A 15954-nucleotide genomic window follows, 5' to 3' on the forward strand; every position below is an offset into this window, starting at 1 on the left:
AAAAAAAATAAAGACAGATTATTTAGGCATTGTAAACATATATTTCGAGAAAATGTTTACCAGTTTTACAGGAAATATAGCACTTCTATCCACTTGGCTAAAGCAGACGATTTCTTACTGTTATTTATTTTAACGTGTTTTTAAAAATAATTTTATCATATTGAATCAAAATGAATAAACAATACATTCCAAAGATGTAAATATAAAGATTTTTAACTAAATCAATTAATGTTGCCGTTTCGTTGCACAATTATTACGTAATTCACAGACCTACGTATTTGTACAAATAGAGAAACATGAACAAAACCAGGCAGTAAGCTAGACATGGATGGTAAAATATTTTACTAAAGTAATCATGGTTTAGCTGTGGTATTTGTAGTTGTGGTCATGAAAGCATTAACCCAAAACAGTATTTTTGTATTGTAATCAATCACCACAGTTGCATTACAGTTATGTTAGTGAGAATTGTTTTTAGCTTGACGTGGAAAATTGGGATATCCCCTAGTCTAGATGAGAAAGCAGTTGAATGCGTGTTTTCAACAGGAGGCGCAGCGCCTCTCGTAGGTTGTAAAATGTCTGTCTCCGTTTGAGCCGTGTTTCTTCCTGCTGTGACGCTGGCTGGACTGCCCTCCACCTGAAACTAAAACAAAGATGACAAGGCCGCTACTTCTGGGTAAGTGTCCGGATCAGAGAGTTACAGGATATATCCCAGCCTCATATTAGCGAGCAAAACCCGGCTGGGACTGGGGTGTCAACACGATTTATCCCGTCAGTCGGCAGCGGCATGTCGCTGAGCTCAGGCGGGTGGACTCACACACCTCCGCCGGCCCAGTCCTCGTCGTCTCATCTCGGCCATGAGGCCTCGCAGTCGGCCTGCTGCACTGTTTTGATGTCAGTGAAGGTGTCAGTATGCCACTCCGGTATACGTCCACTCTGTCTACCGGGCGCCGGAGACGAATCTCTCCGTCTTCAGCTGAGCATGGACCCGGGGAAGGCAGGGGAATTCCGCCTTGCGTTACGGGACATCAGCGGAACAGCGGCTGGACGCAGTGTGGTGAGGAAATGTCGAACTTGCCCGAAGTCTCAGTCTGCCGTGCTTTGAACACTGGATAAAAGTTTAGGGGGAAAAATATACATCGATAGTATATTCATTCCAGAAGTATCTGCGTAGTCATTATATAGCGCTTCCCTGTGGCTGAGATAGAGTTCACACACGAGTGAATCACATGTTGTTTTGCCATTCTTTGTTGTTGAAATTCACCCTCCACCACCGATATCTGTTAGTGAGCTGAGAGTCATAAGTAAACTTTACGGTCTTCACGCTACTTATCACGTTTAATTTCTGTAATCACTTCATTTGCTGTAAGAGACAGATTGAGAGAAAGTGAATCTGTCCATTATGTCAAATTATGGACTTCGTTATGTGACCCCGGTAAATATACATTAATGTAAATAATAATAATAGAACCTATTCGAATACATGTACCTTTATCCCTCTGTTTTACAACTATGCAGGCAATGCTCTTTCAAAAGTGTGGTTGTTATCCAGGAATATTATGCGTGGACACTGTGACAAGCTACTACACCCTACAATCTGCTACAGTTTATAAACTAGTTCAGAAAATCATAGCATGCGGATATTATGTTTCATACCCAGGGTCTTTGAGATCCCAAAGAGAATTAATATCATTTTGAAATCATTACATTCTCATCAGTGTTACCTTTGCAAAACAACATGTACCCAATGAATGTAACAAATTATGATAAAAACAAAAGAATGAAATGGGCGAAGAATAAAATTGCCAAATTTTTGAATCAGTAGGATGATACATTTTAAATAGGCTAGGTCAGTGGTTCCCAAACTTTTCTATGACAAGGCCCACCAAATAATACCACTAGGTTCTGGCCAAGACCCCCCTTTTGCAGGATGTGTTATTGAACCCATCGACAATACTATGGCAAATGTAGAAATATATAAATAAAGCATCAGGTCTCTCTCGGAAAAGAGACTCAGTCTCAAGGGACTTCCTGGTTAAATAAAGATTAAATAAAAAAACCTAGGTGAACATCATATTGTGTTATTGTGACACATTATAGAGAGCCTAAGTCCCTCCCCTTCCGGTCGACCACCATGGGACCTTATTTCGGAAAGAAATATTATATGGTAGTCAATGGCGAGAGACAACAAATATTTTGATCTGGTTTGAATTGTGTCCTGAATTACACATATGATGTTTGTCAATTTAATAGTCTATATACATTTTAAAGTCTAGAAAGTCGCAGTTTGGTTTAAAACTCTTGAGGTATAAAGGCCCTTGCACATTAAGTCTCCAAAACTTTCATCCGTCATTTAAAAAAAATCTGATCGGGTTCTATTTTCTGTGTTTTCCGCATCCGTAGCAAGCAGTTTGAATGGTATTTTTACAATTCAGAGCCACCGAATCACGAATACGAAAATTTCACGACTCAGTGTGCAAGGGCCTTAAGACTGTGTAAATACATAATTACAAAGACTGCAGACCCCAAAGGTGCACATTTTCTCTCAATGAATGAAGCTAACTTTACACTAACATCTGTCATTTTTTCTGTAGTCTTACATTATAATCGTAACATTATGCCGTCATGCCTGAGTGTTTGTACCAGACTGCACACATACGAGCAATGGATCTTGCTCGTTGTTTCGCCTCCCGGGAGATGTAGTTCATTAAGCGATTTTCACATAAAACTAAATGTTACTCTTCTGTTTTATGACAAACTGCGACTTTCTTGAATTTCATAATTGTCTTTTAAATTGACAAATAACATGTGCAATTCAGGATTAAACACTTCCTGTTTCAGTTTGTAACTGTTTTCTTTACTTCACATGTAAAGAAAACATCTTAAAGTTGTTGTTTAACTTTTTGATTCAGTTTTACATGTTCTGTTGGTTCTATTTTATCCCAGCTTTTATGTAGTGTTAAGCCGGAAGCGGAGGGGAGGGACTTAGGCTCTCTTTACTGTCTCTATAGTGATGCACAGAACATTTTTCTAGGCCGATTACATTTTTTCATTGAGTTTGACCTGCCAATACAGACCTGCTGTTTTTTCATTGAGTTTAACCTGCCGATAATATGTATAGACCAAAATGGTCTATACATATTTTTTTCCGAAATAAAGTCCCATGAGCCGGAAGCGGAGGGGAGGGACTTAGGCTCTCTTTTACTGTCTCTATAGCGATGCACAGAACATTTTTCTAGGCCGATTACGTTTTTTCACTGAGTTTGACCAGCCGATACAGATTTTAGCCGATTGTTTTTAATATATATATATAAAACACCATATAAATACAAATTAAAAAAATATATCTTAAATATTTTGCATTTAGGCATTTTTTGTGTGAAATCATATTTAATTTGTCCATCAAAAGTGTGCTTTCTCTTTAATTGAGCGTGAGCAGCACAACAAAAGTAGATTTGGCACCGAAACCCCCGCTTCACTGCTGCTCACGCGACGCTCCTGCTCCCGATGTGAATGTATGCACGCCGAAAAGTGCTGCTCGCGCTTCCGTTCCGTGTGCACGTGGGATGCTGATGTTGCGCGAATCGCAATGTTAATCATGCGGTGGCCGAGTGCATTTGATATTTGTCATGACTCATGGTCGATCACGTTAAAATCTGCGAATTTCGGTTACCAGCTGATCAATCGGTGCATCTCTAAAAGACTAGCATTAAAAGTATAGAAATGTTCAGATAGGCTATGCAACAAATTATTATAATGCTATTTCATAACAATATAAATATTTTTACATTTTCTTTTTCATTTTTTTGATTATTATTATTTTTTTATTTGGTTGTGATAGATAAATATTTCCTGGACTATATCATTTCAGTAGTCAAATCACTGAGTTTTGTTAAAGTAAAACAAGTCCCCATCATATTTGTGTGTCTCTCTTTGTTTATTTTCACTTAGTCAATTGCTGAGTTTGACCTCAAGACTGTTCGCTATGAAGTCAAGTCCCCACAGTGCCATGAACTGAGTTTGGCAACACCCCCACATGACCGTATCACTTTCAACTTCCGCTGTGAGCAGGAAGCTCAGGAGTGGGCCACTGTGGTGATGTCATCGCTCCGTGAAGCGCATAGAGGTTTGCTTTTCCTTCTGCTTTCTCCCAGCTATTTATTGCCAGTTCTGTTCGTTTATTCATCTTCTCTAGTTTTATATAATGATTTTGATTTTCGATTGACTTTTACTGTTGGTTCTGTGCTTATAAACCCCTATGTCTCTTGGTCGTTATTTCAGTGGCGATTCATTCCTCCACTGAAGAAGGAAAGCTACCTCCCCAGCCTCTGGATTCACAGAGCAATGCACCCAAGCCATGTACAGGTAGTCATTTGTTTTCTTGTATTAATTTTCTGCTCACGAACAGCTTGACCCTGTTGCCAAACAATAAACAACGTGTCAATTGTCTATTATGCTGACAACTGCTTCCATTTCCAATTCTAGCCTCTATCCCACTCCTTTCCCATCCAACTTTCTCATTCTTGTCCTTATTCATTTTCTGTCTTTCTTCTTTTCTCTCTAGAGGAGATATGTGCGGAGCTGGTTAGCGCAATAGAGGCGGGTGATGTTCGGGCGGCATCTGTCTGTGCATCATCTTTAGCTAAACAGAGAGCTGCTCTGAGCATTCAGCCCTCTAAACATAATTACACTGACACTGAAATTAGGTAAAATACACGTTTACCAACATTCACCCATCAGTTTAACAATGTGTCCTAACCAGATTCATAGCGACAAGCGATAAAAGATGTCTATTGCATGATAATCTGTGCCTCTGTCCAGCTGCTGCAAGTGGCATTACATTTTGTCAGGCACTGGTTTTTGATTTCTGTGATGGTTAGCCCTGATCCACAGTGGTTGCGCTTTCGGTGACCCGAGTCCAAATCCCAGCTTGAGGTCCTTTCTGATCCCCCACCCACACTCTTTATTGTCCTATCTGGATTAAGGCAAAAAAAAGAAAAATTAAACAAGGGTGAGGGGAGCTTCGATTTGAAAACTAAATGTCAAATGAATTCCCAAAAGTTCTAAAAACATTTTTTGTAGAGAATGCAGGCAAACAGAGAGAAACAGTTTTGATTGGCTGTATTTTGGAATTAAATGTCACGTCATGCCCCGTTTTTGCCTTCAGAGCGACAGAGACATTTTGCGTTGCTGAAATCTTGCTACATTGGACCTGGTTAGGACACAGTTTGAAAGCATGTTTCATAAATCTGTTTTTACTATTTTAAAAGTAACATTTAAAGGGATCTTTTACACAAAAATAAAAATTCCTTCATTTACTCACCCTCATGTCATGTTGTTCCAAAACTGTTGACTGTGACTTTCTTTCTTCTGTGAAACACAAAAGAAGATATTTTTTAAAAAAAGACACAAAACACTTAGACACTTCTCAAAATATCTTCTTTTATGTTCCACTGAAGAAAGTCAGTCACGGGTTTGGAACAACCGAACTTTAATTCTTAGGTGAACTATCCCTTTAATTTACACCAACTCATTTGATAATCCATCCAACCACACAAATACACACATTTTTACATGTACACACATATGTTTCCAAGCCATTCTGATCTCAGCTGATGCATTGGTTTATCATGCAGCCTGGCTGTGGTGGTAGAGGATGCATCCTCTTCTTGTTGTGTCACAGTGAACGTCTTCCCCCACTCCACAATTGGTGCTCTCAAACAGCAGGTTGGTGCAGATTAACATTAACAACCATCAATCAAATAAACATACATCAACCATTTTTCAATGCCGTGTGATTCTCAGAATTACTGTAATTACCATTTAGCTTTGGTTTTTGCCCTGTAAGGTCTTCGCAGACTATGGTTTTCATCCGCGTGTGCAGCGCTGGGTCATCGGCCAGTCTTTGTGCTCTGATCATCGCTCTCTTGCTTCTTATGGAGTTCAGCGAGATGGCGACACTGCGTTCCTTTATCTCATTTCTGCCCGTCAGGCTCGAATCAGTCGAGGGTTGTACCAACAAGATCAGCAAAGTGCTTTACTCATGCCAGCTTTGGTGCCAACGTCTAATCCGCCCCACCAAGAAGCAGTAACCAATGGGCCAGCAACTCTGAACACCGCCTCAAGGCCATACAGCACTCTGCCTACGAGACTTCATAGCAGCCATAATACTCTGAGTGTGTATGCGCAGACACTAATACACACCGTGACCACAAAAGTCCACCAATCAAAGTCCTGACATGCATTTACTTAAATTCTGTTGATTATAGACCATTTCACAAGATGTAAACAACACTGGTCCAGAAACACTTCCTGTTTCAGTTTGTAACTGTTTTCTTTATTTCACATGTAAAGAAAACATCTTAAAGATGTTTGTTTAACTTTTTGATTCAGTTTTAAATGTTCTGTTGGTTGCATTTGATCCCAGCTTTTATGTAGTGTTAAAAAACTGAAACAGGAAGTGCTTCTGGACCAGTGTTGTTTACATCTTGTGAAATGGTCTATTAATGGGAATTTCTGCTAAATTATAAGAAATGGCTACCAAACCAATCATTTCATTCTCAATTCTTTTGTGTATAAAGTCTTTTTAGTCAATTTACAATTTTGGTATATAACTCTCAGGCAACAGTCCTGGTGGAACAGAGAGGTTGGGTTTGAGCGATATCCGTGACCTGATCAACCTTGAGCTCCCGCAATTGAATGAAGCCCTGGCGCCCAAAAGAACAAGCACACAGGTACCATGTTAACGCACAGAATAAGTTTTCCTACAACATAAAGTGCTAACATTTCATACTATTGAGTCTTTAATAATATTTAAAATAACTCTTGTGAAATACATGAACAAAAAATACATATTAAAACAGCAAGTATATTCTAAATGCATAGATGTACTTGTATGATGAGATTATGGTGCTTATTTGTATTTGTTTTTGTGGGTATGTAGCTGGGATGGGCCTGCCCAACTTGTACATATATTAATAAACCGACACGTCCTGGCTGTGAAATGTGTAGCGCAGACAGACCTGAAGGCTACACTGTTCCCGGCAACTACAGACCAGACGCTCTGGAGTTACGACGCATTCAGCAGGAAAAGGAAGCAATAAGACAATACCAACAGGTGAGGCTTGCAAAATACACGCATACTTGCCCAGACTCAGAGCTGATTTTAGTTTAAATAATTGAGAAAGCTATGAGCATATTTTACACAATACTTCTGCCTGCTTCCACCAGAATATTCCACTGTTTTGATGCTTGTGGAAATGAGTGTGAACAGATGAGATTGGCATCTTTCTTTTGCTTTTGGTTTATACCGCTCATGCACACCGAACATTTTACATCCTCACTCACACAAGTTTAGGACAAAATCCTTTGGTCAACATAGTTATTTTGATTGTATTTATAAGTTTTCATTTCATGCCGACTTTATTCGAATAAATTTAAAGGAGCTGTATGTAAGAGACTTATTTCAAATAATCATAAAATGGCCCTGATATGTCACTATACAATAGGAAATCATGTTCATTTCAAATACTTGCAGCCCTCGACTGTCATGTTGTGTTTTGGTCTGATGCTCCACCCTCCACCAATCTACCAATCACAAAGTCAGTAGTGTTGCAGCATCCGAGTTGCCAGCTCTGCTCTAGTTACCACAGCTGCAGATACAAATGTGTCAAACCCCGGCCGGAGTTGAGGGGGAGGGGATACACCGCTCTACAGTAATTCGAAAGTGATTGCAGTACCAGTTTTGGCCACAATCTTACATACAGCTCCTTTAAAGTGTTTAAGTGTTCAACAATTTAATTTCAATAAACTTTTTCATCACATTTGCTATCCTTAAAATGTTTTATTTTTAATATTTAAATTTTTTTTTCTTGTATTGCCCATCGGCGACCCATATTTTTTTAAAAAATTGTCATCAGTCATCGAAAAGCCCATATTGGTTAACCACTATTCAGGAGCTACTTTTAGTGATCTCTTAGGGTTTGTGAGCTCTGATTGACTCCTCAGTCTGAATCTCTTCTCTTTTGTCTCTATTTCTTTTTAAGGAGAAAGGGAGAAGAGAGGAGCTGAGGGGCAACAACTCACTACTGCACAACCTCGACCAGGACTACTGACTCGCCCACACACACACACTCCATAGTCTTGACACACTCATACTGCAAATACAACTTCCGTACCAACACCCTCCAGTATACTGCACAACTTGTAAATGCCTGAATAATTTACTGCTAATCAATTTGATCCATGTCAAGCTCATCTATTCAAATAGCACCTTTTCAGACCACTTGTAAAAGCTAAACATTTTGACCCATTTTAAAAACAACAATGTTATTAAACACTGTAAATAATCCATGTTGCAGCCATACATGAAGTAATTTTGATAATATTATGGCAAATAAATGTATGATGCTGTTACTTCACTTGGTCTAATAAGATGCCCCCACCCCCAATTGTTGAGCTGTCTCAACTAAAATAAAGTTTACAACTTTATTCAGGTACATACTCTATTAATGGGCAAATGCCTCATGCTTCAGATGATGTATTGTATATCTTTGTAAGTAGATGAAGAAATGACTGCAAAGCTCTTGCACAGTCTTATATTGTTTGACAAATTCTTGTAAAATAGTTTGACACTCATATATTCAAGATCTGAATTATTTTCTAGTCTTGAAATTTTTGAAGTGACAGTTTTCAGTTCAGAGATTAAAGATCTCGGAAATAAGAGAAACTGTTTTTAACTGTTCTTGCATATTTTTTTCCGTGATGGGTCATCCATCAATGCACGTTTGTGCTTGTTAAACATTAAACACCAACTTTTGCTTACCACGTCCACAGAAGTAACTTATCCTACATCACGTCAAGATTGCAGCTGGTCTCACACAAGCAATGTGAATTTTACATCAAAGTTAAAACTAACATAACATGGAATGAAGAAGAAAAGCAAAATAGTTTAGGTTTAAATCTAAACCTATGTGGACAGTGTTGCAAAAACCTTTGACTCTGTAAATGCATGCATGCTAAGTAAATACATCTGATAAACATGTTTTCTGCTACAGAATTTTGCACTTAAACATATGAATTTGTGAAAATGTTGTAGGTAGAGGTAATTTTTGCTTCTGTGGTTAGAAGCATAATAATATTTATTTATATGACAAATATAATGAGAGAACATTCGGTAAGTTACTCAATGAGTAATGGCAATTAATGTGTTATGGATACAACATCTGCTAAATGAGTAGGCCGAACTAGTGTGAGTGATAAAGAACCAGAGGAAGACATTTCTTCAATGGTTGAGTTAGGGCTGTAACGTAGCATGACTTGTTTGTCTGTATGAATTTGGGCTTGAATCTTTGATGATTAGTCATGTAAAATAGCCTTGAAATGAAGAAATACAAATGGCTATGCAAACAAACTATGTGACAAACTCAAATAAAGGTATTTTAATAGGTACATATACCATTTAGATCTAGGTGTGTGACGTTTTTTCTATTTACAGTTCTGGTATGGTTTAGAGTATAAAAGTGTAAGGTATTTCATACATAATATATTTAATCACAACATTTTGGTAAGCTTAATTTTATTTATTGCAAGAGCATATATTTATTTTTTTATGTAATTTGGCTATAATGTTGTTTTACAGTGTTCATGTATTTACAGAATTATTACAGAGTTATTCTAGTTAACTACATGTACGTTGTGTAATTTTGTGTTAGTATAGTAATACATTATAGTAAAGTATTATTATACTATAAAAATTATTAAAATGTTTTTAAAATATGTAAAATGGTGTACAGATCTGCAGACATCCCTTATATAGATGCTATTACTTTTATCTAAATTTATATAATTTATTTATTTCTGTTACGCAAAGCTGGATTTTCATTAGCCATTACTCCAATATTCAGTGTCACGTGATTTTTTAGAAATTATTCTAATATGCTGATTTATTATTAATGTTGGAAACAATTGTGTTCCGTTTTATAGCAGTTTTTTTTATAACCTGTGATACTTTTTTCAGGAATTTTTAATGATTAAAAATGGTTAAAAATAACAGCATATATATATATATATATATACTTTTCATTTCTATATTTTGTCAGATAGTTTTTTTTTTCTTCTCATGCATCACTGTTTCTAAATTCAAATTTGTAATATAAACACTAGTTTATGCTTTAATTTCAAACTCCGTGCTCTCAGGAATACGACCGGGATCTTGTAGGCATTAGACCCCGGTCAGGAGTGACCACATGTGCTATGTGTTTACCTCACACAGGCTCTCTCTTCAGTTCTTACAGCTTCTCTTTTTGTGTCTGTAGGCCAGAGAAGCAGAGCGCAGGGAAAACTTTGCACGTCTGGTGCAGATGGACGGACAGGATCTGGTTCCTAACCCAGAGAGAGTGGAGTGCAGGATCTGCTATGTGGAGCTTGAGTCTGGCGAGGGAGTCCTACTCCGAGAGTGTCTCCACTGCTTCTGCAAGTGAGGAAGAGTGAGAGTGTGCCGCTCCGAGTGTGCATTTACATTTACTGTTCTGTATTTGTCATGCAGTAGGTAAGAAAACTGTTTTTCTATGGGTAGAGAATGCCTGCGTTCTATGATTCTGATGTCGGAGGACCCTCAGGTGGCATGTCCATACAGAGACGAGGCCTACGCCTGCGACTGCATCTTGCAAGAAAGAGAAATCAGAGCTGTGAGAACTTCCATTTGTTCTGCTGCTTTTAATTTGCTTTGTCTACAAAACTACAGGAGAATGGTATTCTGCAACTGTAACCATTTTCTTGTAATTACCTTATTGGGATAATTAACATCAGTTTCGTATCTTTGTTGTTCCACCCATCAAATGAAAAGTTACACAAATATAGAGATTTACAAATTAAAGGAAGCGCCATCTCAAAAAATGGCTTCTAAATTCTGTTTTTTTTATAGGCAAATATCTTGCCTGACACTCCACAAAAATTATGATAATGGTTGGCCTCATTAGCCCCACATCATTTCCAACAGCTGACACTATTACAGTTTTTATTAATAGTTTGAATTATTTTTATATTTTCAGTTTAAAAAGTTTTAGTTATGTTGTGTTTTATCATTGTTATAGTTTTTAATCATTTTTTATATTTAAAGTAAGTTAAACTAAACAAACATGAGAAATGTTTCATGAGAAGTGTTTTTCATATTTCATTTGAGTTAAGGCTTATTTTATTACCGGAAATGTTTCTTTATGGTTTTAGTTAAATTACTACAATAACACTGCTTTACACTTGGCCTGTTCTTTTGCTAATAATGTGCTTATACAGCATCATGGAACAAAATATCTTTATGAATCTGTTGAGTGATATTTTGAAGTATTTTTACACCACTTCTGAGTACAAGTAAACTAACCAATTTATGCCTCGCATGTCCTCCCTCTACGCTCTCTCCCGCACAGCTGGTGTCAGTAGACGATTATGAGCGCTGGTTGCAGAGGGGTCTGTCTGTTGCAGAGTCCCGATGTGAGGGCAGTTATCACTGTGCCACTGCAGACTGCCCTGGCTGGTGTGTTTATGAAGATATTGTCAACACTTTCCACTGCCCAGTGTGCAAAAAACAAAACTGCCTGCTTTGCAAGGTATGTCTGCATGTCAAATGCACACTGACATAATTATATTTAGAATGTACTCTAGGTTTTTGTTTCTCTGTTAGATTCTTGTTATAATAGGAGGTGAATGACTTTGGCATATTAAACATATAAACATATTTTGTTTTTTTTTCCTTTACTTAGGCCATTCATGAAGGGATGAACTGTAAGCAATATCAGGATGATCTAGCAGCTCGCGCCATCAATGACTCTGCAGCTCGAAGAACAAGAGACCTGCTGAAGGTCAGACACGTACTACTCCAGATCCTTTTCTTATATCAAAGCTCATGTTAAGAAAGGTCCTTTGGCATGTTCTTCAGATGACATCATCTTAAACCCACTGCATTATTTCATTTGAAAGTGCTAAATGTTCATCTCTCTTTTTATTGTCTTCTATCCCCTCACTCACACATGAACAGACTCTTGTTAATTCTGGGGAGGCGATGCATTGCCCTCAGTGTGGCATCATTGTGCAGAAGAAGGAGGGCTGCGATTGGCTCCGCTGTACTGTCTGCCACACCGAGATCTGCTGGGTCACCAGAGGACCACGCTGGGGGCCTAAAGTAAGACTGGAATATAAGCTTTACTCTCTTGCTCCATTGGGTATCTTCTCTAAGAAAACAAGAGCAAGCATAGTGCGTAATGTAGGTTGTTTTCTAAAAACCACGCTCCGGCAGTTAAACCATTCCACGATGGACAGTCATCATGGAAAAGTGGACCTCTAGGTTGAAAAAGCGTCAATGCAAGTGAATGAGAGAAAATAATTATTTTCTGATCCTGTTTGAATTGTGCCATGAATGTAACATATGTTGTCTGTGAATTTTTTATATAGTTTGACAGTATATTGTATGATTCTTTGGCCAGCAGTTGTGGAATAGACATAACGAGAAAGACTACACGTCGCATATGTGACGTCGCCGCATAACACATTTTCCCTCCACAAATCACGGTTTTCACCACGCTCAACTAGTTTGTCCTCTACCTGAAAGAAGGCGGTTAGGTGCACCAAAGACACAGGCATGTTTAGCGGGATCCGTGGGCTGGTGGGTGTGATGTATATCAAACACGTCGAAAGAGTTGTAGTCCACAAAGTGCTCTCACACAAAGTCTAACCGTATGAAAATTCTACACACTAAATTGTAGCATTCTTTACACAAAACATTATATAAAAAAATTCACAGACAACATATGTTCACATTCATTGCAAAATTCAAACGGGATTAGAATTTTTTTTTTTCCCCCTCATTCACTTGCATTGAGGATTTTTCAACCTAGAGGTCCAGCAGAGTTAGCGGAAGGGGCGGGACTTACCAGCTCTATAGATTTCGAAGAATCATTGTTAATTGTAAATATTTAATAGTTGGAAACAGAGATTCATGTCTTTCTCACTTCAGGGTCCTGGAGACACAAGTGGAGGCTGCCGCTGCAATGTCAACAAACAGAGATGCCACCCAAAATGTCAAAATTGTCACTAAAGGGATGAGTAGCAGACACAGAAGGAGGTACATGTAAGAGAGAGAGGGAAGTGTATTACATGGCATGTGAACTGACATATACTGTCCACCTGTGTAAGCTTTCAGTTCAGTTTTCTGATGCTGAAATATAGAAATGTGTAGGTCTGTTGTACAACAAATATTGCAAATAATTTCAAGAAATTCACAGAAAAGCTTTAAATTCACTCAACTGCATGTTAACAAATATCACCTCTACTATGAAAGCATTTTATTTCGAATCGGCTGCAAAAACGTTTAGACTGTTACCAAGCTACAACTATTCACAGTTATTTAAGACAGAATCGTTACTTGAATTAAGGTGCTTGAATTAGTGGTTTGGAAATGAATTATTCCTTCAACTAATTCTTTTGATGATTCAGTCAACAGGTTAACAGATCACTGGTAAATCGCTCGTGTAAAACTGTGATGTGTTTAAGCAACACAAAATTGAACGTTCTAGATAGCCAAAATCATAAACATTGTGATTAACTAAACAAAAGATATTATATATATATATATATATATATATATATATATTAGGGCTGTCAAGCGATTAATCGAATCCAAAATAAAAGTTTGTGTTTACATAATATTTGTGGGTGCACTGTCTATAATTATTTTGTATCTATAAATACACACACATGCTTGTATGAATTTAAGAAATATTTTCATGTATATACTGTGTATAGATTTATATATAATTTATATTATATATAAGTATAAATATTTTATATATAAATACAATTTTTTCTTAAATATACATGCATGTGTGTATATTTATAGATATAAAATAATTATACACAGTGCACCCACAAATATTATGTAAACACAAACTTTTATTTTGGATGCGATTAATCGTTTGACAGCCCTAACATACTGTATATATATGAAAACTTTTTTACCAATCTGATCAAATGATCTCCGGAGGAGAAAAATAAAGCTATCTGAAGCTGCCGATAAGAATGAAAACAAGGGAATCGTTACAATGCACTTACACAAATACTTTTGTCTTGTCTTAATCTTAAAACTATACTACACTGTTAAGACGTGTTACTGAAAGTGCCTTTTCTTGCCTGTTTTTGTCTCCAAGTCTTGTAACCACTAACATTAGCAGTTGTTTTGCAGTGTTACATAATTATTATTTTGCATAATGTACTGTATGTTGCTGTAGATTTTTGATCCAGTATAATTTATGTGTGCAGTGTTTTCCCTCCACATTTCATACGTACAAAGAGATATTGTATTTTGTGCATTGTATGTTGCACATTTGTTCAGTAAGTTTAACACAATTGAGTATAGTTAATTTCAGATGTTATAGTTTGTTTGTAAGTTGGATGTGGTTAATAGCCCAGCTATTTAGAGTTGTTTTAGTTTTACATTGCAATGCTATGCTAAGTTGAGTAGTAGTAATGGTCAAGAGCAAGGACCTGAGGCTTGTGTGGGAAGTTCACAAGCCTGATATAAGCCAAAGGAATGATGTCACTTCCAAAGCTTTGAATCTATGCACTGAAAAAAAAATGTCAGCACCCAAAGCATTTACTTATGCAACTAAATGAACATTTCAAAAATGTTTCCATGAGTCAAAGTCATTATCTAAAACATAATGATAAATCATTATGAAGAAAAGAATATGAAAGGTTTTCGTTTACCTTTTCCCACAAAGCATTTATATTGACATTTTAACTGAGAACCCAATGAATTTATGCAGTGTGTTTGTACTTGTAAAACAGTCTTCAATGAGGGGCCTGTGCGTCCATTCTCATGATAAAGATTAGGAACCTCGGTAGCACTTTATTTTACAGTCTTGTTCCTCATGTACCTACTATGTAACTGCAATAACAGGGGTATTTAACTTGGTACAAACCCTGAACCTACCCCTACACCTAACCTTAACCCTTGTTGTTACCGTATATTAACCAGTACTTTCCTAAGTACACTGTACACGTAAGTGCACATACTGTAAAATAAAATGCTTATGTTCAAACATGTGCACTATGAAGTTCGAATAGAGTGTACCACAGATAAAAAGTGAATGACAGAAAATGTAAAGGTCCGCACATCTGCAGAAATCTTAACACTTTAATTCAGTAGAATAATCTGACCTCAGGGTTTGCAAGTCTTAAAGAGTGCCTTACAGATTACAGTACTGAGACCTTGTCGCTACAATATTTAAAGGTGTAAAGAAATTCTCTTTACATATTTGGTTTAATTTAACATGCTTCATGTTTGGTTCTTAAAAATAAAAATAAATAATTACAAACTGCATTGTATCAAACTGTTTTGTACTTTATTCACTGCTGGAATTGAAATGCAAGGTTACACTTTATTTTGATAGTCACTTTAGACGTTCTACTAATTATAAGTAACTTTTCAACTACATGTCAAGTAACTCTCATTAGAGTATTAGTATATTATAGTAGACTGTTAGGTTATGGTTAGGTGTTAGGCTTTGGGTTAGGAGAATACGTTTACTTGTAGTCACCAAGTTTACCTACAGTCAGTTGAATGTCTGTTGGGGACCAACAAAATAAAGTGTTAGCAGATATTAAGCAGACAGTCCATTAAAGCTGTAGTATACGATGTTGAAAATCGGTCGAGAGAGCCTGAAACGGGAGGGAAGTTTTGAAAAACTCATCTCGCCTCTCCACACACACCCCCCTCCCCTCTGCTACCTGATCCCTCCCACAGGGAAACGAATTGAACAACGTCACTCAATCAATTGAACAACGTCACTCAATCAAATTGTCATCATCGGAATGACACGTTTGAGATCACGCCAACGCAAGATTAGCAACACATGAAATGTTCTACACGACTACCCACCACCATAAGCAGGGGCGGCTCGCCCATAG

General features: G+C 37.3%; 1 protein-coding gene across 2 annotated transcripts; it reads left to right on the top strand.

Annotated features, from left to right (window-relative positions):
- Positions 1–201: 201 nt before the first annotated feature.
- shrprbck1r (sharpin and rbck1 related) lies at positions 202–15367 on the top strand. Of its 2 annotated transcripts, none has more exons than XM_089129424.1 (14): positions 202–673; positions 3949–4123; positions 4279–4362; positions 4562–4703; positions 5634–5724; positions 5846–6173; positions 6619–6731; positions 6941–7114; positions 10314–10474; positions 10574–10685; positions 11421–11600; positions 11754–11852; positions 12029–12172; positions 13004–15367. In XM_089129424.1, the coding sequence occupies exons 2-14, from the start codon at positions 4096–4098 to the stop codon at positions 13082–13084; spliced, it is 1737 nt and encodes a 578-aa protein (XP_088985550.1). In that variant the 5' UTR covers positions 202–673; positions 3949–4095; the 3' UTR covers positions 13085–15367. The 2 variants fall into 2 exon arrangements, with proteins under 2 accessions (XP_088985550.1, XP_088985549.1); XM_089129423.1 differs by having other exon boundaries at positions 216–1054.
- Positions 15368–15954: the final 587 nt, after the last annotated feature.

Source organism: Pimephales promelas, chromosome 1 (genome assembly GCF_988280905.1).
Source record: "Pimephales promelas chromosome 1, fPimPro1.hap1.1, whole genome shotgun sequence".
In the NCBI taxonomy this organism is placed as follows: Eukaryota; Metazoa; Chordata; class Actinopteri; order Cypriniformes; family Leuciscidae; genus Pimephales; species Pimephales promelas.